This window comes from Pristiophorus japonicus, chromosome 1, assembly GCF_044704955.1.
Source record: "Pristiophorus japonicus isolate sPriJap1 chromosome 1, sPriJap1.hap1, whole genome shotgun sequence".
In the NCBI taxonomy this organism is placed as follows: domain Eukaryota; kingdom Metazoa; phylum Chordata; class Chondrichthyes; family Pristiophoridae; genus Pristiophorus; species Pristiophorus japonicus.
In genome coordinates this window covers 418514820-418542727 of record NC_091977.1, presented here as the reverse complement: position 1 = coordinate 418542727, position 27908 = coordinate 418514820, and the positions used below count along the sequence as shown (strand labels likewise).

General features: G+C 42.2%; 1 protein-coding gene across 2 annotated transcripts in view; it reads right to left on the bottom strand.

The window, feature by feature from the left end:
- Nucleotides 1-15189: 15189 nt before the first annotated feature.
- The window catches only part of atp6v1h (ATPase H+ transporting V1 subunit H), a 145541-nt gene continuing 132822 nt past the window's right edge, over nt 15190-27908 (bottom strand). For both annotated transcript variants that reach the window (XM_070875768.1, XM_070875777.1), the window contains exon 14: nt 15190-16121. In XM_070875768.1, coding sequence (XP_070731869.1) covers nt 16061-16121 — 61 coding nt within the window. In that variant the 3' untranslated portion in view covers nt 15190-16060. The remainder of the gene's footprint in view (nt 16122-27908) is intronic.

Here is a 27908-nt window from a genome sequence, read left to right as displayed (position 1 = left end):
GCTGCAGATCTCCCCTAATTAGCTGGCATATCTCACTGATAACCTCTTTCTGGAAGCGCAGTTTCGTAAGGCACTTGTTATCGGACAGGTTCAGATAAGACCGCTTCTCCCTGTAAGTGCGTGGGGTGTAAGGTCTCGTCCTTCTCTTCAGTCTGTGACCTCTTTTATAGGGCACAAAATGCTGTTGAATATACCTTCTGCCATCTCTAGTCTGCAGCATGTGCATAGTCATCAAGACAGGCTGAGAAATTACAGGCTCCATTGCAATCACAATCAGTTTTATATCTATTGTTCACAAACAATAAATTTACCTACTAAAACACCTAAAATAACTTCAAATCATCCACAGTATGATAAGATGTTTGTTCAGATGTTCAAATCACCTTAAAAGACCTCCAGAGTACATCAAAACTCCCCAGAAGTTGAAGCAGCCTTTTATATGAACCGACCTTCGATTTACAAAATGGCGTCCATACCGCTGGGTTTAGTTCAAGTGAGAGCAACTTTTTCTCAGCGGGTTTTTCGGCGAGCGATATTTTCGGCGATATGTGGGCGAGATGCCGAAAGTAACGGCAATATTATGGCCGTTACTTTTGCCCATTCTCATCCTTACGGCAAAAAAAGTGGACGGGCAGTATTATTATTTCTCGGCATTAACTACATGCCGAAAGTAAAGTTCGGCGATATAATGGGTGTTGGTTTCACCCATTCTGATCCTTACGCCAAAAAAAAGTGGGGGGGCATTATTATTATTTCTCGACATTAAGTACATGCCAAAAGTTACGCTGGGCAATAAGTGATCGATACATGGGCGTTAGTTTCCATTTTGTTGCTAAATGGGCGATATCTGGGCATTATAGAAAATAGGAAACATAGAAAATAGATGCAGGATTAGGCCATTCGGCCTTTCGAGCCTGCATTCAGCATTAAAATGGACATTAAGTGGGCGGTATCGATGCAAAAAATGTAGAAAGTCTAGCCCATAGACTTGAACGGATATGACGGACAACTAGTTTAGCCATTCACCACCAGATCTGGCTAGACCACTTAAAGCCCTATCAGTTCCTGCTCTCGTCTGCCAAAATCGCTCACTATTCCAGAATCATTCTGCAATGTAAAGATAAACCCAGGCTTCTATTTTCCACCACTAACCGTCATTTTAATCCCCTCTCCCCAGTCTCCACCCTCACCTCCGACAATAAGTGTGAGGAGCTCATGAACTTCTTTCTCTCTAAGATTGAGACATTCCGTTCGGCTGCCTTTGCCTCTTCTCTTCCTTCCCCTATCCCACCAGGTCAAACTTCCTTTAAGGAAGCCCCCTGCCCGAGCCATGACCTCACATCTTTCTCCAGTTTCTCTCCGATCTCCCCTCATGACCTTTAAGAACATAAGAAATAGGAGTAGGCCACCTGGCCCCTCGAGCCTGCTTCACCATTTAATAAGATCATGGCTGATCTGATCATGGACTCAGCTCCACTTCTCTGCCCGCTCCCCATAACTCTTTATTCCCTTATCGCTAAAAAATCTGTCTATCTCCGCGCTCATCCTGTCCAATGAAACCCACTTCCTGCTCCCTTGAACCTATTCCCAACAAACTGCTGACCACCCAACTTCCTTTTCTGGCTCCCATGTTAGCTGACATTGTTAACGGTTCGCTCTCCTCAGGTACCGTCCCCCTCTCCTTCATATATGCTGTCATCGCCCCTCTCTTCAAAAAATCAACCCTCGATCCCTCCGTCCTTGGAAACTACCATCCCATCTCCAACCTCCCTTTATCTCCAAAGTCTTTGAACGTGTTGTCGCCTCCCAAATCCATGCACATCTTTCCTGCAATTCCATGTTTGAATCCCTTCAATTTTCCGAGCCTGCCACAATACCGAAACGACTCCCATCAAAGTCATAAATGACATCCTTTGTGACTGCGAAAAAGGCAAACTGTCCCTCCTTGTCCTTCTTGACTTGTTTGCAGCCTTTGACATGATTGACCACTCTATCCTTCTCCAATGCCTCTCCACTGTCATCCAGTTGGGTGGGACTGCACTCACCTAGTTTCATTCTTATCTATCTAATCGTAGTCAGAGAATCACTTGCAACAGCTTCTCTTCCCACCCCCGCATTGTTACCTCTGGTGTCCCCCAAGGATCTATCCTTGACCCCTTCCTATTTCTCATCTACATGTTGCCCCTTGGTGACATCATCCAATAACACAGCATCAGTTTCCACATTTACGCTGATGATACCCACGTTACCTCACTACCACTTCTCTCGACCCCTCCACGGTCTCTAAATTATCAGATTGCTTGTCCGACATCCAGTTCTGGATGAGCAGACATTTTCTACAATTGAATGTTGGGAAGACCGAAACCATTGTTTTCAGTCCCCATCACAAACTCCGTTCCCTAGCCATTGACTCTATTGCTCTCCCCAACTTCTGTGTGAGGCTGAACCAGACAGTTCGTAACCTTGGTGTCATATTTGATCCTGAAATTAGCTTTTGACCACATATCCGCAGCAAAACTAAGACCGCCTATTTCCACCTCCATAACAACGGCCATCTCCGCCCTTGCCTCAGCTCATCCGCTGCTGAAGCACTCATCCATGTCTTTGTTACCTCAAGACTTGACTATTCCTCATCATCATCATAGGCAATCCCTCAAAACGAGGATGACTTGCTTCCATGACGAAAAGGGATGTGTTCACAGGTATTTCAATGAAGGACCTAATATTCCGGATCCCGAAATAGATCCTGAAGGGTGGAAGATGCCTGTGCATGAATTTTTTAACATGTGGTGGCCGTTGCACCCCAGCCACCACACGGGCTTGACAGAACTAGGTCTTGGTCCAATGCAAGGATTAACCAAGACGACTGGAGATCAGCTCTGCTGCATGGACCTAGTGCGCACACATATTGCACGCAGTGTGGGCTGGCCCATGTTGCCCCTGTGCCATCATCTCTTCTGGGCCCCAATCACATCTCTCTACGAACTCTTGCCGCTCCTTTGCCCCAACCTCACCACTCCTGCTGTGCCTGCCCACACTGCAATCAGCCATCGCCCTCCTGCAGCAGCACGCGCTGCTCTCTGCTGTGGTATGCCGCCTCACGCCGCTCCCTCTAATAGCCCCAGCCTGCTGATGGTCTAGCAGGCCGGGACCGTGCTGATTTCCGGATCGGGACACTACATGCTGCTCCCTCTAATGGCCCCGGCCTGCTGATAACATCCCAGAGAATGTGCAGTATAAACAGATCAAATATTCCAATGCACTCCTGGCTGACAGATCAAATATTCCAATACACTCCTGGCTGGCCTCCCACAATCTACCCTACGTAAACTAGAGGTGATCCAAAACTCGGTTGCCCATGTCCTAACTCGCACCGTTCCGCTCACCCATCACCCATGAGCTCGCTTTCAGTTAAGCAATGTTTCAATTTCAAAATTCTCATCCTTATTTTCAAATCCCTCCATGGCCTCACCCCTCCCTATCTCTGTTATCTCTTCCAGCCCCACAACCCCCCGAGCTGTCTGTTCTCCTCTAATTCTGCCCTCCTGAGCATCCATGATTATAATCGCTCAACTATTGGTGGCTATGCTTTCTGTTGCTTAGGCCCTGAGCTCTGGAACTCCCTGTCGAAGCCTCTCTGCCTCTCTACCTCTCTTTCCTCCTTCAAGATGCTCCTTAAAGATTTGACCAAGCTTTTGGTCACCTGCGCTAATTTCTACTTATGAGACTCGGTGTCAAATTTTTATCTCAGAATACTCCTGTGAAGCGCCTTGGGATGTTTCACTACGTTATAGTTGCTGTATAAATACAAATTGTTGTCATTCGTTCTCTCTCTAGCAGTCCCTCAGGGTTAAATGTCTCAAGTCATCATTGATTTGCTTGCAGATTACTGCAAACTTAAAATGGACATACAAATGTGGGTATAATAGAGTATTCATAATAAGGTGGACGAATTAACTGCGCAGGCAGCTATTAACGAATATGTTATAATTGGCATCATGGAGACATGACTCCAGGGTGACCAAGGCTGGGAACTCAACATCCAGGGGTATTCAACATTCAGAAAGGATAGACAGAAAGGGAAAGGAGGTAGGGTAGCGTTGCTGGGTAAAGAAGAAATTAAAGCAGTAGTAAGAAAGGACATTAGCTTGGATGATGTGGAATCTGTATGGTAGAGCTGTGGAATACCAAAGGGCAGAAAACACTAATGGGAATTGTGTACAGACCACCAAACAGTAGTAGTGAGGTTGGGAATATCATCAAACAAGAAATTAGGGATGCATGCAATAAAGGTACAGCAGTTATCATGGGCGACTTTAATCTGCATATTGATTGGGCTAACCAAACTGGTAGCAATACGGTGGAGGAGGATTTCCTGGAGTGTATTAGGGATGGTTTTCTGGACCAATATGCCACGGAACCAACTAAAGGGCTGGCCATCCTAGACTGGGTGATGTGTAATGAAAAAGACTAATTAACAATCTTGTTGTGTGAAGCCCCTTGGGGAAGAGTGACCATAATATGGTAGAATTCTTTATTAAGATGGAGAGTGACACAGTTAATTCAGAGACTAGGGTCCTGAACTTAAGGAAAGGAAACTTCGATGGTATGAGACGTGAATTGGCTAGAATAGACTGGCAAATAATACTTAAAGGGTTGACAGTGGATAGGCAATGACAAACATTTAAAGATCACATGGATAAACTTCAACAATTGTACATCCCTGTCTGGAGTAAAAATAAAATGGGGAAGGTGGCTCAACTGTGGCTAACAGGGGAAATTAAGGATAGTGTTAAATCCAAGGAAGAGGCATATAAATTGGCCAGAAAAAGCAGCAAACCTGAGGACTGGGAGAAATTTAGAATTCAGCAGAGGAGGACAAAAGGTCTAATTAGGAGAGGGAAAATAGAGTATGAGGGAAGCTTGCCAGGAACATAAAAACTGACTGCAAAAGCTTCTATAGATATGTGAAGAGAAAAAGATTAGTGAAGACAAATGTAGGTCCCTTGCAGGCAGAGTCAGGTGAATTTATAATGGGGAACAAAGAAATGGCAGATCAGTTGAACAAATACTTTGGTTCTGTCTTCACTCAGGAAGACATGAACAACCTCCCGAAAATACTACGGAACCGAGGGTCTAGTGAGAAGGAGGAAGTGAAGGAAATCATTATTAGGCAGGAAGTTGTGTTAGGGAAATTGATGGGATTGAAGGCCGATAAATCGCCGGGGCCTGATAGTCTGCATCCTAGAGTACTTAAGGAAGTGGCCCTAGAAATAGTGGATGCATTGGTGATCATTTTCCAACAGTCTATCGACTCTGGATCACTTCCTATGGACTGGAGGGTAGCTAATGTAACGCCACTTTTTATAAAAGAAGAGAGAGAGAAAATGGGTAATTATAGACCGGTTAGCCTGACATCAGTAGTGGGGGAAATGTTGGAATCAATTATTAAAGATGAAATGGCAGTGCATTTGGAAAGCAGTGACAGGATCGGTCCAAGTCAGCATGGATTTATGAAAGGGAAATCATGCTTGATGAATCTTCTGGAATTTTTTGAGGATGTAACTAGTAGAGTAGACAAGGGAGAACCAGTGGTTGAGGTGTATTTGGATTTTCAAAAGGCTTTTGACAAGATCCCACACAAGAGATTGGTGTGCAAAATTAAAGCACATGGTATTGAGGATAATGGCGGATGACACTAAGTTGGGTGGCAGTGTGAGCTGCGAGGAGGATGCTATGAGGCTGCAGAGTGACTTGGATAGGTTAGGTGAGTGGGCAAATGCATAGCAGATGAAGTATAATGTGGATAAATGTGAGGTTATCCACTTTGGTGGTAAAAACAGAGAGACAGACTATTATCTGAATGGTGACAGATTAGGAAAAGGGGAGGTGCAACGAGACCTGGGTGTCGTGGTACATCAGTCATTGAAGGTTGGCATGCAGGTGCAGCAGGCGGTTAAGAAAGCAAATGGCATGTTGGCCTCCATAGCGAGGGGATTTGAGTACAGGGGCAGGGAAGTGTTGCTACAGTTGTACAGGGCCTTGGTGAGGCCACAACTGGAGTATTGTGTACAGTTTTGGTCTCCTAACTTGAGGAAGGACATTCTTGCTATTGAGGGAGTGCAGCGAAGGTTCACCAGACTGATTCCCGGGATGGCGGGACTGATATATCAAGAAAGACTGGATCAACTGGGCTTGTATTCACTGGAGTTCAGAAGAATGAGAGGGGACCTCATAGAAACGTTTAAAATTCTGATGGGTTCAGACAGGTTAGATGCAGGAAGAATGTTCCCAATGTTGGGGAGGTCCAGAACCAGAGGTCACAGTCTAAGGATAAGGGGTAAGCCATTTAGGACCGAGATGAGGAGAAACTTCTTCACTCAGAGAGTGGTGAACCTGTGGAATTCTCTACCACAGAAAGTTGTTGAGGCCAATTCACTAAATAAATTCAAAAAGGAGTTAGATGAAGTCCTTACTACTAGGGGGATCAAGGGGTATGGCGAGAAAGCAGGAATGGGGTACTGAAGTTGCATGTTCAGCCATGAACTCATTGAATGGCAGTGCCGGCTAGAAGGGCCAAATGGCCTACTTCTGCACCTATTTTCTATGTTTCTATGTTTCTATGTGGATAGAGAACTGGTTGGCAGACAGGAAGCAGCGAGTCGGGATAAACGGGTCCTTTTCAGAATGGCAGGCAGTGACTAGTGGGGTGCCGCAGGGATCAATGCTGGGACCCCAGCTATTTACAATATACATCAATGATTTAGATGAAGGAATCGAGTGTAATATCTCCAAGTTTGCAGGTGACACTAAGCTGGGTGGCAGTGTGAGCTGTGAGGAGGATGCTAAGAGGCTGCAGGGTGACTTGGACAAGTTATGTGCATGGGCAAATGCATGGCAGATGCAGTATAATGTGGACAAATGTGAGGTTATCCACTTTGGAGCAAAAACATGAAGGCAGAATATTATCTGAATGGCGGCAGATTAGGAAAAGGGGAGGTGCAACGGGATCTGTGTGTCATGGTACATCAGTCATTGAAAGTTGGCATGCAGGCACAGCAGCCGGTGAAGAAGGCAAATGGAATGTTGGCCTTCATAGTTAGGGGATTTGAGCATAGGAGCAGGGAGGTCTTGCTGCAGTTGTACAGGGCCTTGATGAGGCCTCATCTGGAATATTGTGTTCAGTTTTGGTCTCCTCATCTGAGGAAGGACATTCTTGCTATTGAGGGACTGCAGCGAAGGTTCACCAGATTGATTCCTGGGATGGCAGGACTGACATATGAGGAGAGACTGGGCCTGTATTCACTGGAGTTTAGAAGGATGAGAGGGGATCTCATAGAAACATATAAAATTCTGACGGGACTGGACAGGTTAGATGCAGGAAGAATGTTCCCGATGTTGGGGAAGTCCAGAGCCAGAGGATACAGTCTAAGGATAAGGGGTAAGCCATTTAGGACTGAGATGAGGAGAAACGTCTTCACTCAGAGAGTTGTTAACCTGTGGAATTCCCTACCGCAGACAGTTGTTGATGCCAGTTCATTGGATGTATTCAAGAGGGAGTTAGATATGGTCCTTACGGCTAAAGGGACCAAGGGGTGTGGAGAGAAAGCAGGAAAGGGGTACTGAGGTGAATGATCAGCCATGATCTTATTGAATGGTGGTGCAGGCTCGAAGGGCCGAATGGCCTATTCCTGCACCTATTTTCTATGTTTGTTTATCTGTCTCCCTAAAGATAATTATGTGCACAATGGGTATCGTTTGTGTCAAGTATGTATGCTTGGGGTTACTAGCCACCAGGGACGCCACTATCGGAGGTCATTGGGCTGTACGCACGTGTGTGCAGGCCAGGTATATAAAGCAAGCTTTATATGCACCCTTTGGGACCGAATAAAGTTGAGCCAGGTTTGCAGCCGAGTGAGTTTACAGTATTCAGTCTATCGAATTATTACTGTTATGTATGTAATAACTCAATAGACTGAATACTGTGAACTAACACAGGTTCAAACCTGGCTCTGCTTTATTAGGGCCCATAATGCTTGCCTTTTATACCTGGGCTGCACGTACGTGCGCACAGCCCAATGACCTCCGACAGTAGCGCCACCTGATGGCTAGTAACCCCAAGCATACATACATGACAATATTTCCCTTTAAGATATTAGTACAATCTTTTTACAAATTGAGACGGTCCGGGTTTTCTGCTCCTAAGCTGATCATCTCAATTCAACTTGGGTGAGCGTTCTGAGTCTGTTATGACTGGGGGCTGGGTAGCCGATCAGATGGGGTGACAATGACCATGTCAGTGATTGAAAGTCCAGATTCATTGATGACAGCGGAGTCCTCTGATGACTGAGGGTAGATTGGTTGGTCACTGATTGTGTCTTCCTCAGACTGTTCCGGTTCATCCGTGTGCCGCAGCTTTATCTGATCAACATGTTTTCTGCATGTCTGCCCATTCTTGAGCTTGACGATAAACACTCTGTTCCCCTTCTTGGCCATAACAGTATCAGCGATCCACTTGGGACCTTGACCACCATTTAGTTAACAGAAATGTTGCGTGACACACAGCGTGATCATGATACCACTGCTGACTTTGACGTCTGTATTCAACATGATCGTTCAAGTCAGGGTGGACAAGAGAGAGCTTGGTCTTGAGACCTCTCTTCATCAATCGTTCAGCAGGGGAGTTTACAGTATTCAGTCTATCAAGCTATTACATACATAACACTTTGCATCTCTGAAATATGATCTTCATTGCTTGAATATGTGTCAACCAGTCTGAAGGCCAAGAACAAACAGGAATTTATCAGTCCTGATATGCTCCTACTTGTTGGCCATCTTAAGGATTCTGGGGAAACAATTTCCCACCACGAGAAAGGGTCTTAGATCTGAAATTTCAACTGACTGACTTCTGTTTTTCCACAAAAGCTCCCTGACTCACTGAGCAATTCCAGCATTTTCTGATTTTGTTTGTGATTTTCAGAATCTGCGTTATTATACTTTTTCTCACGTTTCAGCGCATAAGACAGAATCTTGTTTAGCTTATAATTGAAACAGGAACATAAACTATGGATGAGGCTAAACTCACACCCATCTAAATTTATACATTGCCAAGTGACAAAAAACTCCTTTAATCATATTTGTTATATTGGCCTAGAAATTGGTCCGTGAAGCACTCATCTTTTAGACGATAGTTGGACTACTAAGGTCCAATATGGGTAAGCACAAAAGATCTGCATCTTTACCTATGCCTGAAATAGGTGTTAGGTTCTTTGCTTATGCAAATAAGGGGCCCAATGCCTGTTTGAGCGCACCTCTCCAAGATTAGTTTGCCTTGAGGCAGTTGGAATCAGCACCAGTGCCGGCTGCTTTGGGGCAGCCTAGGAATCAATGCTGGACCCAATCAAGAAGGTAAGTAGCTTACCTGAATGTGGAGCTAAGAGGAGATGCAGTGTTCCTCATGACACCACATTAAAGGAATTGATTGCCACCACTCCCTCCGATCTCTCTACCCGCCAGGCCCAACCCCACATCTCTACTAATCCCAGCCCGACATCTGATCTCCTGGCTGTGACCTCCCTCCCCAATCCCTTGACCCAAGCATGTGGTGGTAACTCCTTGGCAGACGGTCAATACCCCCAACAACTGTTAGTGCTTGTCAAGGAGTCTTTTTTTATTGGCTGGGCCTCTGAGATCTGCATCTCGATTGTAAGAGAAATTTGGCATTAGGGGTACCAGCGGGACAAGGGTTAAAGTGCTGGTTCCTGCACCGACCCATAAGGAGGTAAAAGGTACATTCCAGTACCAGAAGTTATTAATTCAATAATATTCCGACAGGATACGATGTGAGAACCTAAACAGACATTGATAAGACCTTGCGAAGAGGTTCGAGGCAGACTCACGGGCATCAAAGAGAATCAACAAATTCTGACCTAATGAAGTCATTCTAGTCACAGTCTAAGGTGGTCACGAGGGTCTTGGCCTGTCAATCCAAAGTAGCACTAATAAGGTAGTCCAATTAGAGAAGTAGCACTGATAAGGTAGTCCAATTAGAGATCTAGGGAGGTCTTACCAGTGAACAGAGGGGTTTTTGAAATGTATAAAAGTTGTATGGTTGTGCTGTTCGGAGAGCATCTCCATTCACAGGCGGCTGTGACGAGAGGTGTTCCCGGACGTTCGTAATAAGATCATTATACCTTGCCATTCATCTCTGTCTGCTAACTCCGGGGACTGTTACGCGGGTTGGGGCGAGCGTCGACCGTCTATATCAGGGGGCCCTCTCGTGGGAGAAGCCTTCCCATTTTCCCCTTACACGATCCTCTAAAGAAAAGCTAAAATCTGGGCCTGCTCTCCTGTAAGCCAAGCCTTGAGCTTCCCTTTCCACTCCTTCCTGCTCACAAGTGCAGTGCAAATCCTTTCTTGCATCCCCTTCTCCCTCACTATCTATCCCAACCCATATCCGAGTTGGTGCTTGGGAAAGTGAATGACAGTGCTTCTTTGGAGGGTTCTCCCTCCAAGGTTTTGCTTCATCTTCCGAAGGATAGAGAAAAACCGAGCAAGGGGACAAGAATAACAATGGAGTTAACAGTTAATAAAGCGGTAAATGAATGTCAGGGCTAGAAAGCACCAATGTGCCGCACAGTCTACACGCAGGACAGTGAGAGGAAAAAGAGATTGTAGCAATAAAGGCAGTCGGCTGTAGGCTTGTACTAGCCTATCTCCAATAGGAACATAAAAACAGGAGTAGTCCATTTATCCACCCAAGCCTGTTCCGCCATTCAATGAGATCATGGTCTGCGACCTAACTCCATATACCTGCCTTTGCCCCATAATCTCATAATATATTTGGTTAACAAAAGTCTTGCAATCTCAGATTTAAAATTATCAATTGACCTAGCATCAATGGCCATTTCTGGAAGAGAGTTAGTTCTAAACTTCTATCAGTTTGTGTGTAGAAATGTTTCCTAACTTCATTCCTGAAAGATCTGCTCTAATTTTTAGGCTATGTCCCCTAGCCCTAGGCTCCCCCAAAAGAGGAAATAGTTTCTCTACCCTATCAGTTCCTCTAAATATCTTGAAAACGTCAATCAAATAACCCCATCGACCATATAAATTCTAGGAAATACAACCCTAGTTTGTGTAATCATTTGCCTACATTGAACTCTATTTGCCAGTTTTACCTTTCACTTAATCTATTAATATCTCTATAATTTTATCCTTCCATCTATCACTGCTTACAATGTCGCCTTGCAGTTGTGATCAGCTGAACCCGGGCTGCTGTTTGTCACTGTTTTCACTTCTTCGCTAAATATTTTTTGAATTGCTGCACTACTTTCTTGTGCCCTTTCATTCCCACTACCCTCTCTTCTTTGAAACTGGAGCAAAGTATTCATTTAGTATCTCTGCTGTTCCTTCAATCTCCATTAAATAAATCGTTTTTCATTCTTAATAAGCCCTACCCTTTAACTGTACTTTTTATGCATTTATAAAATGTGTTACTAAAACTTATTAAAAAAGACTTTTATGTCTCAGTTAAAAACAGTGTTTAAACATTATGCCTATATTCTGAATTAGGAACAGGAGCAGGTCAGTTCGCCCCACAAGCCTGTTCCACCATTTAATGAAATCATGGCTGGTCTGTGAACTAACTCCATATGTCCGCCTTTGTCCCATATCTCTCAATACTTTTGGTTAACAAAAATCTATAAATCTCAAGATTTAAAATTAACAATTGATCTGGCATCAACTGCTGTTTGCAGAAGAGTTCCAAACTTCTACCACGCTCAAGTGTTTCCTAACTTCACTCCTGAAAGGCATATCTCCAATTTTTAGACTATGCCCCCTAATCCTAAACTCCCCAACCAGCAGAAATAGTTTCTCTCTACCTACCCTATCTGTTCCCCTTAATATCTTGAAAACTTCGATCAAATTACCCTATAACTGTCTAAAATCCAGGGAATGCAACATGGTTTGCAGTCGTTTCCCAATTTTTCCTTCTTTTTTCTCAGCTAGTTCCCTTTTTTAATTTTATTGATATTCGCTTTTTTTCAGTCAAATATCTATCTTTGATCTTTGCCTCTCTCTTTCAGGTTTTATATCAAATTCAATTATTTATGGTTGCTGTTTCCCAGATGTTCCCTCCCCTTACATCAGCTACTTCACTTCATATAACTTACTCAACAAAAACATACTGAGCTAAAAAGCAGACCGAGACAATGCACAGACCCCTCCCATTCTGTCATTTACATCAGATGCGAAAGAAAATGGAGAATGCAAGAAAACCTGGAGGTAAGACTACCAAACAAGATTGCATGCCACAAAGTGGCACCTTTCAATCTGTTCCACATTTACTGCTCACTTATGCCAATCCCTCCTCCAGTCAGCCATACAGCTCCTTCACAGCACATGGTGCATACTCGTACCCCAGCATGGCACTCGCAAACTACAGCTTATAACTAAGAGCCTTAGCACACTTAATAGCTTCAAAGGGTTTCACGCATTAAATCATTGTAACACAACCTATTTGCATAATTATGGCTATCTAGAATGGGCACGTCTGTCACCATGTAGATGCTTCTTCAACTTGCATCACAAGACGGCACATAATTCAAGGGTAGACCTGGAACAATTGGCATCCGGGTGCATATCTTCTTTCATCTTGTACCATTTCAAACATGAAAGACTATGAGGATTATCCAAAACCCTGCATCATTAATCTTAGTTTTTCCAAGACCGTAGTACTCTGCAACCTGCACCTAGATGGCTTGTAGCTGCTAACTGAGTGTTAACTCAGGAAAGTCATCATCATAGGCAGTCCCTCAGAATCGAGGAAGACTTGCTTCCACTCAAAGTGAGTTCTTTGGTGGCCGAACAGTCCAATACGAGCCACAGACTCTGTCACAGGTGGGACAGATAGTCATTGAGGGAAAGGGTGGGTGGGACTGGTTTGTCACACGCTCTTTCCGCTGCCTGCGCTTGATTTCTGCATGCTCTTGGTGACGAGACTCAGGAAAGTAGGTTGACTACAGCAAAAATATGACAAGACAGAAATAAACTAACTACTTGGGATATTATGAATCAGAAAACCAAGATCATCTAAAGTCAGATTGTTTACCCAAAGATTTGTTTATTTCAGGCTCACAAGCTTAGATTTGTTTAAAATCTTGCAATGTTTTTTGTTTGGCTAGAAATTGGTTGTTTCCAATTGAAAAGCTGATTAAAATAATAAAGAAATATTGATGTACTTCATTAGAAAGGGTTACCTAGTAAAGTTTATAGGCACATATAATGAGATTACACCGGAAAAAGTTGCAAGTTGAGTTCGATAAAGATTTGTTAAAGGCAAATTGTGTTTAACTAACTTGATTGAGATTCTTGATGAGGTAATAGAGGGTTGATGAGGGCAATGCAGTTGATGGACTTCCAAAGAGATTGCACTCCACTTTCTCAGAGGGGCGGTAACCGCAATTTTGCAGCCAGGTCGGGTGCAGGAAATTCCACCCAGAGGCGGTTATCACCCCCAATCCAAGTGTTAGGAAATTTCCTCCAACGGAGTAGTGGTAAACATTTTTTTTTTTGACTGGAGGAAGGTAGTGTTGTTTCCCAGGAGTCGGTACTAGGACCACTGTTTTTCTTGATTTTTTTTAATGACTTGGATTTGGGTGTACAGGGCACAATTTCAAAATTTGCAGGCAACAAAACTTAACAGTATACTAAACAGTGAGAAGGATAGTGATAGACTTCAAGACAGGCAGGTGGAATGGGTAGACACATGGCAGATGAAATTTAACGCAAAAAAGCACAAAATTATATCTTTTGGTAGAAAGAACGAAAAGAGGTAATATAAATTGAAGGGTAACATTCTAAAGGGGGTGCATGAACAGAGACACCTGGGCGTATATATCCACAAATCATTGAAGGTGGCAGTGCAGGTTGAGAAAGCGATTAAAGGCGGCATACAGGACCTTGGACTTCATAAATAGAGGCATAGAGTACAAAAGGAAGTTATGATGAACTTTTATACTGGTCTGACCCCAACCGGAGTATTGTGTCCAATTCTGGGCACTGCACTTTAGGAAGGATGTGAAGGCCTTAGAGGGTGCAGAAAGGATTTACAAGAATGGTTCCAAGGATGAGGGACTTCAGTTAAGGGGATAGGCTGGGGTTGGTCGCCTGAGAGCAGATTTAACAGGTGTTCAAAATCATGAGGGGTCAAGCCAGCGTAGATAGAAACTCTTCCCATTGGCAGAAGGGGCGAGAACCAGAGGACACAGATTTAAGGTGATTGGTAAAAGAACCAAAGGTGAAATGGTGGAAAAAAAAGTTTTATGCAGCAACTGGTTAGGATCTGGAATGCACTGCCTGAAAGGATGGTGGAGGTAGACTCAATCATGGCTTTCAATAGGGAATTGGCTAAGTAACTGAAAGAGAAAAAAAATGCAGGGCTATAGGGAAAGGGACTAGCTGAAGGGCTCGTGCAGAGAGCTGCCATAGGCTCAATGGCCTCCTTCTGTGCTGTAACCATTCTATGAAGAGACTAGATAGATCCTGCAAAAAAGTGTAATAATATTCTGTTCTTCCCTATTCCAGCTAAAAGCTCACATTGCAGAAAAAAAATCATCTGCTCCATCTGTAGTCAAGATAAAGATGAGAATAGCTTCCACTGATTTATTTTATGAAGTATCATCTATGTTGGAAAAATAATTAAAACTACCCCTCACCACTCCATCATGTCTCCGCCCATTTTTAAGATGCCCCTGATTTGCTGCAGGCAGGCTCCAGGGATGTCTAATATTATAGACAAAATGCAAATGATGGAAACACATCCCCCAATATATTTGTATCATTTGCACTATAGTAACTCTGGAGGCCAGGGATGACTTTAAAAACAAAACATGAAAACTATGCAGTTGGAGGCAGATCCCTCAAATTTAAACCTGGTGATGCATACTTGTCCCTGGTTCGGTAAGTGATTAACTCAAAATTTTGAATTGCATGGTTAAGGGACTGATTTCCAGCCAGCAATAGTATCAAAAAGTTTAAGAGACAGAATTAGTAAAGCCTAGCCCCTGTTATTTGGGGATCGCTTTTTGGATTGATAGATATAAAGTGCACCAGAAGCTCCTGTCTTCTTCTGATCCCCAGTAGCCAAGACAATCAAGAAGAAATAACTCCACAGTGGACCATTCTACAGTCAGGAGATACAACACAATACATCAACATGTTTTATTATTTATACATCTCACTATGGAATTAATCAATATTGGTGGTAAATCATCAACTTGCAAACATAATGACAATATAGAGTTGCTGTATATTACATGTGATCTTCATCGACAATTTCCCCAGCTATTTTTTTCCTCCCAAATGGTTTCATTGTAAAATTACATACTAAATTTCCTTCACACTCAATTTTATGTTCAGTTGTAAATGTAAAGGAATTTGACTTTCCAGTTTAATTAGTTGGTTCCAATAGTTGGTTCCAATATTGGTGCAAGGTTTTTGTTTTGAAAAATGAATCAATGCCTCCACTACAAGCAACATTGAACCCATTTATAATATTCTGTAATGATTAAATTGATTGACAGACATTTATAGTTTTATATCTAATGATATCAAGTCCACAGAGGAAGTTGATTAATTAATAATTGATCACTATATTGATCTGTTTTAATCATTGGGAAGATAGACAGTACAAAACATGATACAGCAGATAATTGTATTTTTACAGTATGCTCAGATCATTTTTTTCATTGGAAACATCAGTGAAATCATATTTGACTGACGCACACAGACTAGTTCAAATTAATGGATCGTTCAGGTTACTCATTATGCACACACTTTAATGCCAAATACAGTAAGCTGTTTCATTTAATCAGGATTTATTTTCGATTTCGCTAAATACATTACAACAAAGAAATGCAGCATGTGGACATTTGGAAAACACCATTATCCATCAAGATATTATAGGCTTAGTACAATATATTCAGAAACACGCTTAGTTATATCCTAGAATCAACCAGCCATTGCAATTTAGCACAGACTGCAACAGTAGTATGACGATTCAGCTTCTGGTGGTGACAGTGGGTGGTTGTTCTGACTGAAGCTGTTTCCCAAGATACTCCCTGAAAATAAATGGATAAGGGTTACCATGTTTGATTTTAAAGAACAAACCACGTTTTTTTTTAAAACAAACAATTTCTGTTAAAATGCAAAGGCCTTTTTATTGCATACAAAAATGTTTCATATATTTCATTCTAAAAGTGTGAGCAGAGAGCAGTACCAGGTGCACAAAATTAAAGCTTAAAAAATGCTTTACTTTTAAAAAAAGGGAAAAACAGAATTCTTACCAATATGGCAGAATCAGAGCTAACAAGGGAAAAAAATCTTAGTAGCCAGAACATAGAACTGTAGCATCATTTCATCATTGACAGTCACACTCCATTCACACATCCTATTAATGCAGTGTTACTATCACAATAAAAGGGTTACATAACACTTTTCAATGGAATGTGGCAGGTCAAAGAAAATTTGACGATCTACATTGTTCTCACCAGTTCCACTTCCTCAAGCCTGCAACCAAGGAAGCTCATCTTGTCCATGAGACCCACTTCCTGCTCCCTTGACCCTATTCCCATTAAACCGCTGACCACCCAACTTCCTTTTTTAGCTTCCATGTTAGCCGACATTGTTAACGGTTCTATCTGCTCAGGTACTGTTCTCCCCACCCTCCTTCAAATCTGCAGTCATCACCCATCTCCTCAAAATCCAACCCTTGACCCCACTGTGCTTGCTAGTTACCACCCCATCACCAACCTCCCTTTCCTCTCCAAAGTCCTTGAACGTATTGCCACCTCCTAAATCCGTGCCCATCTTTCCCAGAACTCCATGTCTGAATCCCTTCAATCTGGTTTCTGCCCCTGCCACACCACCAAAATGGCTCTAAGTTACAAATGATATCCTTTGTGACTGTGACAATGGTAAACTATCCCTCCTCATCCTCCTGGACCCATCTGCAGCCTTTGACACAGTTGACCACTCCATTATTCCACTCTCATACACTCTTTCCACCTCACTGGAATATATTTTTCTTGAGTTGTGAAATATCTCCTTAAATGTATACCACTGTTCATGAACCGTCCGATACTTTAATCTATTTTCCCAGTCCACTTTTAGATTTGGTCCTGTGTAATGAGACTGGATGAATAAACAATCGCCTAGTAAAGGGATTCCCTCGGAATGAGTGATCATAGCATGAATGATTTTAAAATTCAGATGGAGGGTGAGAAAGTTGGATCTCAAACCAGGTTACTAAGCTTAAATAAAGGAGACTATAAAGTTATGAGGGCAGAGTTGGGAAAAGTGGACTGGAAAACAGATTAAAGTGTAGGACGGTTGAGGAACAGTGGTGTACATTTAAGGAGATATTTTACAACTCTCAAGAAAAATATATTCCAGTGAGGTGGAAAGGGTGTGAGAAAAGATAGCCATCTGTGGCTAAATAAAGAAATAAAGGACAGTATCCAATTAAAAACAAGGGCATACAAAGTGGCCAAAACTACTGGGAGGACAGAAGACTGGGAAGCTTTTAAAAGCCAGCAAAGAACGACTAAAAAAACGATTAAGAAAGGGAAGATAGACTATGAAAGTAAACTAGCACAAAATATAAAAACATAGCAAGAGTTTCTACAGGTATATAAAAAGGAAAAAAAAAAAAGAGTGGCGAAAGTAAATGTTGGTCCCTTAGAGGACGAGACCGGGGAATTAGTAATGGGAAACATGGAGATGGCAGCAACTCTGAATAGTGTCAGTGTCCTCTACCATAAAGACTGATGCTAAATATTTGTTCAAACAGTGGATAGTCAAGGGGCTATGGGTATGGGGGCAGGGGGGGGGGGAGGAACTTAACACAATCACAATCACTAAGGAGATGGTACTCAGTAAGATAATGGGATTAAAGGCAGATTAATCCCCTGGACCTGATGGCTTGCATCCTAGGGTCTTGAGAGAGGTAGCGGCAGGGATTGTGGATGCATCAGTTGTAATTTACCAAAATTCCCTGGATTCTGGGGAGGTCCCAGCAGATTGGAAAACTTGCAAATGTAACGCCCCTATTTAAAAAGAGGAGGCAGACAAAAAGTAGGAAACTATAGACCAGTTAGCCTAAAATCTGTGGTTGCAAAAATGGTCCATTATTAAAAGAAGCAGTAGCAGGACATTTGGATAAGCAAAATTCGGTCGGGCAGTGTCAGCATGGATTTATGAAGGGGAAGTCATGTTTGACAAATTTTCTGGAGTTCTTTGAGGATGTAACGAACAGGGTGGATAAAGGGGAACCAGTGGATTGGTGTATTTGGACTTCCAGAAGGCATTTGACAAGGTGCCACATAAAAGGTTACTGCACAAGATAAAAGTTCACGGGGTCGGGGGCAATATATTAGCATGGATAGAAGACTGGCTAACTAATAGAAAACAGAGAGTTGGGATAAATGGTTCATTCTCTGGTTGGTAACCAGTAATTAATGGGGTGCCGCAGGGATCAGTGCTGGGACCCCAACTATTTACAATCTATTTAACAACTTAGAAGGAGGGACTGAGTGTCGGGAGAAAAAGCAATGTGTGAGGAGGACACAAAAAATCTGCAAAAGGACATAGACAGGCTAAGTGAGTGGGCAAAAATTTGGCAGACGGAGTATAATGTTGGAAAGTGTGAAGTCATGCACTTTGGCAGAAAAAAAATCAAAGAGCAAGTTATTATTTAAATGGAGAAAGATTGCAAAGTACCGCAGTACAGTGGGACCTGGGGGTACTTGTGCATGAAACACAAAAGGATAGTACGCAGGTACAGCAAGTGATCAGGAAGACCAATGGAATTTTGGCCTTTATTGCAAAGGGGATGGAGTACAAAAGCAGGGAAGTTTGCTGCAGCTATACAATGTATTGGTGAGGCCACACCTGGAATACTGCATGCAGTTTTGGTGTCCATGTTTACGAAAGAATATACTTGCTTTGGAGGCAGTTCAGAGCAAGTTCACTAGGTTGATTCTGGGGATGAGGGGGTTGACTTATGAGGAAAGATTGAATAGGTTGGGCCTCTACTCATTGGAATTCAGAAGAATGAGGGGTGATCGTATCGAAACATATAAGATTATGAGGGGGTTTGACAAGGTGGATGCAGAGAGGATGTTTCCACTAATGGGAGAGACTAGAACTAGAGGGCATAATCTTAGAATAAGCGGCCGCTCATTAAAACAGATGAGGAGGAATTTCTTCTCAAAGTTGTAAATGTGAAATTTGCTGCCTCAGAGAGCTGTGGAAGCTGGGACAATGAATAAATTTAAGACAGAAATATACAGTTTCTTGAGCGATAAGGGGATATGGGGAGCGGGCCGGGAAGTGGAGCTGAGTCCATGATCAGGTCAGCCATGATCTTATTGAATGGCAGAGCAGGCTCGAGGGGCCGTATGGCTTACTCCTGTTCCTATTTCTCATGTTCTTATCCTCCTTCAACACCTCTCCATCATCATCCAGCTGGGTGGGTCTGCACTTGCCTGGTTCCATTCTTATCTATCTAATCGTAGCCAGAAAATCTCCTGCTATGGCTTCTCTTCCCACTCTCGCATAGTTACCTCTGGTATCCCCCAAGGATCTATATCTGCCACTTGGCGATATCATCCGAAAACACAAAACCATATTTAACCACTCTAATGCAGAACCTTGGAGCTTCAACACACTGGTAAACATCTGTAGCCAACAGAGAGCAGGAAAAGCCAGATCCGAGACCTCCATACATCACATAGAAAAGGAACTCCCATTATCACGGTGGTTCAAAACTGGCTTACAAGATAGTAAACATAAACCCATGAGGAGGGAAGCCCATCAACTAAATAAGCCCTGGGCAATGAACTGCATTTTTATGCTGAGGGTGCGTAGCGGTGACGTGATCTGCATAAGTTATCAGAGGGATAGAAGTTTTCCCAACAGGTCTTTGAGTTATATTAACTGCAGAAGAGTAGTTGGGGAGTCACTGTTGAGAAAATGCTTCTAGTCACCCCTCCTAATATCGCCTCCTTTGGCTCAGTGGCAGTTTGTATCCGATTATGTTCCTGTGAAGTGCCTTGGGATGTTTCCCTCGGTTAAAGCTATATAAATGCAAGATGTTGTTCTAACATTTTGCACTCGAATAAAATGTGGTATTTTAACTTTCTAGGAAATATCACTACTGCATAGATGTTCCACCGTTGAATACATTGACAGTTAATTTTGTGCATGTTAGACTATAAACAAAAACGGAAGTGTCAATTCGGAAGGATAGACAAAAAGGAAAAGGAGGCAGGGTGGCATTGCTGGGTAAAGAGAAAATTAATGCAATAGTAAGAAAGGACATTAGCTTGGATGATGTGGAATCGATCTGGGTGGAGCTGCAGAATACCTAGGGACAGAAAACGCTAGTGGGAGATGTGTACAGACCACCAAATAGTAGTAGTACGGTTGGGGACATTAACAAGAAAGAAGGGATGCATGCAATAAAGGTACAGCAGTTATTATGGGTGACTTTAATCTACATATTGATTGGGCTGACCAAATTGGCAGCAATGCAGTGGAGGAGGATTTCCTGGAGTGTATTAGGGATGGTTTTCTAGACCAATATGTCGAGGAACCAACCAGGGAGCTAGACTGGGTGATGTGTAATGAGAAAGAACTAATTAGCAATCTTGTTGTGAGAGACCTCTTGGGGAAGAGTGACCATAATATGGTAGAATTCTTTATTAGGATGGAGAGTAACAGTTAATTCAGAAACTAGGGTCCTGAACTTAAGGAAAGGTAACTTTGATGGTTTGAGGCGTGAATTGGCTAAAGTAGACTGGCAAATGATACTTAAAGGGTTGATGGTAGATAGGCAATGGCAAACATTTAAAGATCACATGGATGAACTTCAGCAATTGTACATCCCTGTCTGGAGTAAAAATAAAACGAGGAAGGTGGCTCAACCATGCCTAACAAGGGAAATTAAGGATAGTGTTAAATCCAAGGAAGAGGCATATAAATTGCCCAGAAAAAGCAGAAAACTTGAGGACTGGGAGAAATTTAGAATTCAGTAGAGGACAAAGGCTTTAATTAAGAGGGGGAAAATAGAGTATAAGAAGCTTGCCAGGAACATAAAAACTGACTGCAAAAGCTTCTATAGATATGTGAAGAGAAAAAGATTAGTGAAGACAAACGTAGGTCCCTTGCAGTCGGATTCAGGTGAATTTATAATGGGGAACAAAGAAATGGCAGATCAGTTGAACAAATACTTTGGTTCTGTCTTCACTCAGGAAGACATGAACAACCTCCCGAAAATACTACGGAACCGAGGGTCTAGTGAGAAGGAGGAACTGAAGGATATCCTTATTAGGCGGTAAATTGTGTTAGGGAAATTGATGGAATTGAAGGCCGATAAATCCCCACGGGCCTGATCGTCTGCATCCCAGAGTACTTAAGGAAGTGGCACTAGAAATAGTGGATGCATTGGTGATCATTTTCCAACAGTCTATCGACTCGGGATTAGTTCCTATGGACTGGAGGGTAGCTAATGTAACACCACTTTTTAAAAAGGGAGGGAGAGAGAAAGCGGGTAATTATAGACCAGTTAGCTTGATATCAGTGGTGGGGATAATGTTGGAATCAATTAAGGATGAAATAGCAGCGCATTTGGAAAGCAGTGACAGGATCTGTCCGAGTCAGTATGGATTTATGAAGGGGAAATCATGCTTGACAAATCTTCTGGAATTTTTTGAGGATGTAACTAGTAGAGTGGACAAGGGAGAACCAGTGGATGTGGTGTATTTGGACTTTCAAAAGGCTTTTGACAAGGTCCCACACAAGAGATTGGTGTGCAAAATTAAAGCACATGGTATTGGGGGTAATGTATTGACGTGGATAGAGAACTGGTTGGCAGACAGGAAGCAGAGAGTCAGGATAAATGGGTCTTTTTCAGATTGGCAGGCAGTGACTAGTGGGGTGCTGCAGGACTCCCAGCTATTTACAATATACATCAATGATTTAGATGAAGAATTGAGAGTAGTATCTACAAGTTTGCAGATGACACTAAGCTGGGTGGCAGTGTGAGCTGTGAGGAGGATGCTAAGAGGCTGCAGGGTGACTTGGACAGGTTAGGTGAATGGGCAAATGCATGACAGATGCAGTATAATAAGGATAAATGTGAGGTTATCCACTTGTGGCAAAAACATGAAGGCAGATTATCTGAATGGTGACAGATTAGGAAAAGGGGAGGTGCGACGAGACCTGGGTGTTATGATACATCAGTCATTGCAGGTGCAGCAGGCGGTGAAGGTGGCAAATTGCAGGTTGGCCTTCATAGCTAGGGGATTTGAGTATAGGAGCAGGGAGCAGCTGTACAGGGCCTTGATGAGGCCTCACCTGGAATATTGTGTTCAGTTTTAGTCTCCTAATCTGAGGAAGGACATTCTTGCTGTTGAGGGAGTGCAGCGAAGGTTCACCAGACTGATTCCCAGAATGGCAGGACTGACATATGAGGAGAGACTGGATCGACTGGGCCTGTATTCACTGGAGTTTAGAAGAATGAGGGGGGATCTCATAGAAACATAAAATTCTGACAGGACTGGACAGGTTAGATGCAGGAAGAATGTTGGGCGAGTCCAGAACCAGGGGTCACAGTCCAACGATAAGGGGTAAGCAGATAAGGAGAAACTTCTTCACTCAGGGTTGTTAACCTGTGGAATTCTCTTCTGCAGAGAGTTGTTGATGCCAGTTTGTTAGATATATTCAAGAGGGAGTTGGATATGGCCCTTACAGCTAAAGGGATCAAGCGGTATGGGGAGAAAGCAGGAAAGGGGTACTGAAGTGAATGATCAACCATGATCTTATTGAATGATGGTGCAGGCTTGAAGATCCGAATGGCATACTCCTGCACCTTTCTCCTATATTTCTATGTCAGTCTTTGAAATGCACAATTGAACCTTTTCATCCTTTTCAGTTAAAATGTACAATGAGTCACTGCCATCCACGTTTATCAACCATTTGAGGTTGATGTGAGAAGATTTAAAATACACAAAGCAACATTTTAAGACTTTATTTTGAACATTGTGGGAAAGATTTTGCTGGAGCGTACCCCCATTAGACTTGTTTGTGCATGTTTACATTTTAACATGTTTTGCCCACAAAGTTGCTCTCGGTGCAAGGTGATAATGACGCAGCGAGGGCAACGGGGCATCTGGTACCTTGTGAACAATGAGGCAATACACTAAGTATTAAGAAATAAAAAAAGGGGAAGGACTGAGAAGGAGGGCAAATGAATGAGTGAATTCAATGTCAAATCAGGTACAGAAAGAGAAAGAGGGAAAGAAAGATTGGATTGAGGGCGAAAAGGAGACAAAGGAAATGGAAGAAGTCTCTACACCGAAAATTGTTTACTTTCTGGGCAAGAAAGGTTGATTGCCAGTCATTACAATTATCACATCATTAAGGTTACTTGTGCTGTTAATTACCGGACTTAACTTTCTATGGTGAGTTTAATGGGCAATTAATGTGCAAATTCAGCAATTTCATGAAAATCACAGCAGGTTAAGCGCGAGATGCCTTTTTCATGAAGCTAACGGCAGAGTGTCAAAAATCAGACAACAACTTGTGGCAGTTTGCAATTCACAGGGTATCTCTTCCTTGTTGCTGGCTGATATTTGCACATTAATAATGGCGTGGGTTATTCACACTTACTTTTTCAGCAAAATCTGGCCCTTAATATTTTTAAATCTTTAATTTAAAAAAACATTAATTTTGTGAAACTCAAGTCATATTATTAACCAATAGACAATATATAAATGGAACACAGTTACAACAAACTTAAAGGAAATTCTCCTCACAGAAACTAATTATGCTAATTCAGCAGTTTGAATTGAGGTGATTTTCCAAAAGGTCAAACATGAACTATGTTGTGTATCTGTAAAGCATGCACTCCCATGTTCCGCCACCAGGGAGTGCATCCCCTGAAGTCCCAAGGGATCCCAGCATCCCTTGGGAGCACTGTATATAAGCCGGCCCCAGAGGCCTGTTCCTCACTCTGGAGTGTCTTAATAAAGACTGAGGTCACTGTTACTTTAACCTCCCTGTGTGTAGCCTCATCTGTGTTAGGAACACAATAAACTATGTCTAGACATTCTCAATCTAGGCCTTAGATTTATTGGCATTAAGAAATGTAAATTCAAAGAATATATGGACATAGTTTCCTATGAATGTGCTTTAATGGAGTTGTTCCAACAGATGTATTGTGGTGCAAGTTAATGGTTACAAGGACAAATTTTATGAATTCACACACCCTTCGCTTCACCTATAGGATGTGTGTCTTTAAAAAAAAATTAATGTTTGCATGATTTTTCACCAAACTAATGGATAGAAAATTGTTTGTTTGGTGGCTGAATTGCTGCGCCCAGAGCACAAGTTTATAAAATTATCTTTAGAGTGCTGTTATTCTTTTGCATCATAGTTGACTTACAAACCCCCTGAAAAATAGGACACTGTCTGCCTCACTATTTGTTAAGTCTGAATCTAAGCCAAAATGGTGTAAAAATTGCCTCTCGGTGACAAATGAATGGTCTTGATAAATTAGTTTTAAAAGTTGCAATCTCATTCTTAGGAAGTAAATTAATAGGGATATGCATCATCAGATGATTCAAAGTCCCAATTCTGAACTCACTGCAAATTTCACAGAGTCCTTTGCGGTCATGTCATCTTTATATTGCATAGTACATCGTATTTACAGCACAGAAACAGGCCATTTGGCCCAACTGCTCAAGAACACAAAAACATACGAAGTAGGAGCAGGAATATAACTCCACTTTCCCACCTGATCCCCATATCGCTCAATTCCAAAATCTATCTCGGCCTTGAACATACTCCACACGAGCCTCTTCCCACTCTTCTGCATCTAACCTCAACATATTCTTCTGGGGAGTTATCCCCATGTCCTGGCCAATATATTTATCTCAATCAACATAACAAAAACAAATTATCTGGTCATCACCACACTGCTGTTTGTGGGAGCTTGCTGTAAGAACATAAGAATTAGGAACAGGAGTAGGCCATCTAGCCCCTCGAGCCTTCTCCGCCATTCAATAAGATCATGGCTGATCTGGCCGTGGACTCAGCTCCACTTACCTGCCCTCTCTCCGTAACCCTTAATTCCCTTATTGGTTAAAAATCTATCTATCTGTGACTTGAATACATTCAATGAGCTAGCCTCAACTGCTTCCTTGCTGTGTGCAAAGTGACTGCCGCGTTTCCTACATTACAACAGTGACTACACTCAAAAGTACTTTATTGGCTGTAAAGCGCATTGAGATGTCCGGTGGTCGTGAAAGGCGCAATATAAATGCAAGTCTTTCTTTCCTTCTTCCTCCCTCGTATGTTTATCTAGCTTCCCTATAAATGCATGTTCCACATTCGAACCACTCTCAGGGTAAAGAAGTTTCTCCTGAATTCCCTATTGGATTTATTAGTGGCTTTTTTATATTTATGGCACCTAGTTCTGGTCTATGTCTATCCTATCAAACTCTTTCATAATCTTAAAGACCTCGATCAAGTCACCCCCAGCCTGTTCAGCCTTTCTTGATAAGCATACACTCTTTTTTGGTAACATTCTAGTAAATCTTTTTTTGCACTCACTCTCTCATGCCTCTATATCCTATTTATATTATGGAGACCAGAAATGGTCAAACTTGTATAGAACCTTAGTTAAACATAACTTCTCTGCTTTTCAGTTCTATCCCTCGAGAATCAACCAGAATGTTTTGTTTGCTTTAAAAAAAAATGGCCTTACTAACCTGCATTGCTTTTTTAAAAAAAAGTGATTTGTGCATCACTGCTCCTCTCCCCCATTTAGACACTTATTTTCCAAGAGTACATGCCTTATTATTCCTACCAAAATGTACCACATCACACTTATCTATATTGAAGTTCATTTGTCAATTACACACCTATTCTGCAAGTTTATTAATGTTTTCCAGCATTTTGTCACAGTCCTCTATATTAACTACATCCCTGCAATTTGATGTTGGCTGCAAATTTTGAAATTGTACTTCCGATTCCGCGCATGCGGAAATCTTGAACTTGCGGATTTTAAAGGAGGTATGGTGGCATGCTGAATCTGGGTCATTGTCTTCCCTGGGGGCTGTCTTTAATACTGAATAATAATATTCTTTGAGGTATGCACAGAATGTGTTCCATAATGCAATTATGGTTTCTATCTACTAGATGGGGATCTCAATGCACCAAAAACTAAGGAATCTTGCTGACAGTGATTGTTAAGCTGGTACACCTGGTTTTGGCGACACATATTTTGTATATGTTGGGAGGCTTGTAGTGTAATCAAAAAGGAACAGGTTGAATTTTGATTGAGCAATGGACGAGCAGATTGTGGTTTTATATGAGAAAGCAGAATACCACAGGTTCAAAAGAAACCCACTTATTTTGTTTTCACTGATGCATAAAGCTTTTAACTATCTTATGCAGTACTCAGAAGTTATCAAGCAGCCATTGGAGTATAGCTAAATTTTAAATTTTTATTGGGATGTTTACTCCAGCACCATGTTGCTCAAAAGATAAATGAAGCAACAACAACTGCATTTATATAGTTTGTAACATAGGAACTGTCCAAAAATGCATTATAGAGGGAAATAAATATAATGGAATGGTGCTGACCCATGCAACAAGAATTGGGAGATGACTGAAAACTTGTTCAAAGAAGGGATTTGCCAAGATTTTAAAGCGGAGATAGACATAGAGAGAACAAGTTCCAGAGGAGCAGGGCTGAAGGTTTTGCTATCAATGGTGGGACAACTGTCAAAAGGCCAGAGCTAAGGGATTGCAGGATGTAGAAGGGGATACAAGGCTGGAGGAGGTTGCAGAGATATGCAAGCTTCAGCAAGTAACTTTTACAAAAACAAAATACATGTATGCTGGAAATCTGAAGTAAAAACAAAAAATGCTGGATATACTCAGCAGATCAGACAGCAACTGTGGAGAAAGACAAGTTTACCCTCCGTAAACTGGTCATCCAAAACTCTGCTGCCTGTGTCCTAACTCGCACCAAGTCCCGTTCACCCATCACCCCTGTGCTTGCTGACCTACATAGGCTCCTGGTTAAGCAATGCCTCAAATTTAAAAATTCTCATCCTTGTTTTCAAATCCCTCCATAGCCTCACCCATCCCTACAACCCTCAGATATCTGCGCTCTTCCAATTCTGGCCTCTTGAACATCCCCGATTTTAAATCCCTCCACCATTGGTGGCTGTGCCTTCACCTACAAAAGGCCCCAAGCTCTGGAATACTCTCCATAAACATCTCCAGAGCTCTTTTAAGACACTCCTTAAAACTTACCTCTTTGACCAAGCTTTTAGTCATCTACCCTAATATCTTGTGTCTCTGTGTCAAATTTTGTTTTATAACACTCCAATGAAGTAAGTGTCTTGGGATGTTTTACTATGTTAAAGGTGCAATATAAATAAAAGTTGTTATTGTAAGTTGTGGGGAGGAAGTCACAGACTGCAAAGGCATATAGACCACTTAAATGATTATACTCCATTTGCCAACTTCTTGCCTAATGTGGAGAATTTTTTTTTTAAAAAAGAGATTAGTAAATGTTGGTATTCAGAGAGATTTGAATGTTCTTATGCATGAATCACAGAAAGTTAACATGCAGGTATATCAAGGAATTAGGAACACAAATGGTAATTTTGACTTCATTGTAAGGGGGTTGGAGTGCAAGAGGGGGGAGGTCTTGCTGAAATTATATAGGGCTTTGGCGAGACCACACCTGGAGTATTGTGTACAGTGTTGGTCTCCTTATCTAAGGAAGGATATACCTGCCTTCGAAGGGTGTGCTACAATGGTTCACT